General features: G+C 38.6%; 1 protein-coding gene across 1 annotated transcript in view; it reads right to left on the reverse strand.

Annotated features, from left to right (window-relative positions):
* Positions 1-2,703, reverse strand: part of Klhl20 (kelch like family member 20) — a 44,934-nt gene that overhangs the window by 11,582 nt on the left and 30,649 nt on the right. Inside the window, exon 6 of the mRNA XM_031386825.1 lies at positions 591-706. Within this exon, the coding sequence (XP_031242685.1) occupies positions 591-706 (116 nt within the window). The remainder of the gene's footprint in view (positions 1-590; positions 707-2,703) is intronic.

The raw sequence follows: 2,703 nt of genomic DNA on the forward strand, positions 1-2,703 counted from the left end.
GAACTCACTCTGTAGACCAGGCTGGCCTCGAACTCAGAAATCCGCCTGCCTCCGCCTCCCAAGTGCTGAGATTAAAGGCGTGTGCCACCACCACCTGGCAAGTCCATGTAATTCTGAAGAGACTTGCTATATAGGTTTATGTAACCTATATAGTCATTAACTATATAGGTTAATATATGCTACAAACATACATTGTGTGATGTTTTTATATGGGAATTTCAGAGTACTATTTTGAATAATAGCACTGTTGAGTTACTATGTAATTCTTATGATAGCAAGTATCACAATTATCTAAATGATTATTCAAATATTAAGAAGATATTTGGTTTAATCACAGTATACTAAAATTCAAGCCTGTATAGGACATGTGGTATATTATACTTAAAATTCTAGTGCTAGGTGGCTGAAGTGGGAGGATTATAAGTTTAAGGCCAGCTTATACTACAGAGAAAATTCCTGGACAATTTGGGCTACATAAAATTCTATCTCAAAAAAGCCAAACCAAACAACAACAACAACAACAAAAATCCCCAAAACCCAAAACCCAAACCAAACCAAACCTAAATAAAAGAAGTAAGAAAGGCTGAGACCTGCAAAGAGCACTTCTCCGCATCGGATAGGCTTCCGTGGCCTTGTCCTTGGCCCCTGCATTAGTGGTCGCTCTTGAGGCAGCAGGAGGTAGTTTTTAGCCTCATCTACCAAGTCTCTGTAGAAGAGAAATGTTATACTTATTCCAAATGGCTGAAAAACGTTGCAAGTCCCTATATGGTGTAAGAAAACAAATGCTGGCAAAAGGAAACAAGCCCAAATCAAACCAAATCCTTGATGCCAGTCAGTATGAAAACTGGCACAAACATAAAAACCATGACACAAATCACACTGTGAATTCTGAGGTGATTGGCATGTCTAACTTAACCTCATATCTGAGTGAAAATTTTAAGCTCAACAATTTTAGAGCAGATAATATCTTAACCCCCACCCCCAGAGTTCTAACTTGATTACTGGCTTGCACAGTCACTATTTTCTAATGAGTTTTACTAGGTTCCTTAATATCAGGAAAGGAGCACATCAGAAGAGCTAGAAGTACCTGGGTCAAGTAATACTTGAGGTCACTGACACTAAGGTACTAACTATCTAGTATCATAGGAATGAACGGCTTAGTGCAACTAGACTACTGACACGAACAAAAAATTTCCAAATGTTCACTTAAGAGACTAACCTAGATATTATACATGGTACGGTACTTTGTATATGAATCGTTTTGGTGAGTCAGTGCCTGATTAATGTACATTATACTACTCGGTTATACTTCAACTGCAAATGTGCACTCAACTGCTTTAACTTCTCATTATGTATACCACACCGAGTAATTTACTCATACATGATAGGTGCTAGGCATAACCTTAAAATGTATTTTTCACCTAATTTATTTACCCTACTAACAACATAAACAGAAAACAAAAGAGAAATAAAAAAAATAGTCAAACTATACATTAAGAGATTTTTCTGGTTCCTCAAACTTGAAATACTGAGTTCCTACCAGTCAGCTTCTACTCCACCAAGGGTACCTAGCCAGAGTGCAGCAAACGTAACACTTAGCATCCAACACAAATTAACAGCAACAATACTGCTACCTTCTGGTTTCTGTTTTAAGCTCTTAATATATACATTTATGTAGTTAATAGCCCTGCCGAGTAGGTACTGATTTCATCTCCGCTGTACAGATGGAGGAAGCATAGCACACAGTCAGCACTTTCCATGTGCTCAGGGTAGGGTAGGCACCCGGAGGCAGCTCTGTTCAAAAGGGACTTCACAAGGACTTTACTTTCCATGTCAGAATCATCAATATAATCTGATTCATACTTAATTAGGAGATGGCAGCCCTGTATTGTTTCTTCATATTTCAGCCTGTATAATTTACATGTTTTCCCTCCCAGTATTCACATAGTTAGGAGAATGGATGGCTAGTGGTCTATTCTGTCCTGTTTTTCACCAATTTGGAAGGTTTTTTGTTTTGTTTTGTTTTGTTTTATATTTAACATTTTATTTATGTGTGTAAGATTAGAGGGTCACAGTGTGGATCTGCAGGGGTCAGTTCCCTTCTACCATGTGGGTTTTTGGATTGAACGCAAGATGCTAGGCATGGTGGCATCTTGCTTCTGCTCCCTATCCGAACACGTACTTTTTCACATTTAAAAGACAAATATAACCTTAAATGTTGCATTTCTCATTAATGGCAATCTTGAGGTCACAGAAGATAATGCAATGGATTTATATCCCTACCTATATACTAGAATGTGGGATAATTCCAATTTTTGTATTGTCAAGGGGAGGCACAAAGAACAGTGCAATCTGAGTAGCTCTGAGTACTGACTGGAACTGACTCTTTAACATATATTTTACTTGTAGTATATTTGGAATATACTAGTTGATGGGAAGGTCACTAAAATGCCAAAAGGTTTCAGATTTGAAAACATATCTTAGTTGGGCAGTGGTGGCATCGCCTTTAATCTCAACAAGAAAAAAGTAAATCAGCCAGGTTTTCTTCAGACTATTTAGAAATGCTTTCAGTTCGCTCTATCAATGACCCTCCCAAAGCTTCTATGGGAGGGGCAAGGGTTTCAACTGTGGGAGGGGCAAGGGCTTCAACTCTGTGGGTGGGGCAAAGGCTTCAACTCTGTGGGAGGGGCAAGGGGTTCAACT

The sequence above is a fragment of the Mastomys coucha genome, unplaced genomic scaffold (genome assembly GCF_008632895.1).
Source record: "Mastomys coucha isolate ucsf_1 unplaced genomic scaffold, UCSF_Mcou_1 pScaffold1, whole genome shotgun sequence".
NCBI lineage: Eukaryota > Metazoa > Chordata > Mammalia > Rodentia > Muridae > Mastomys > Mastomys coucha.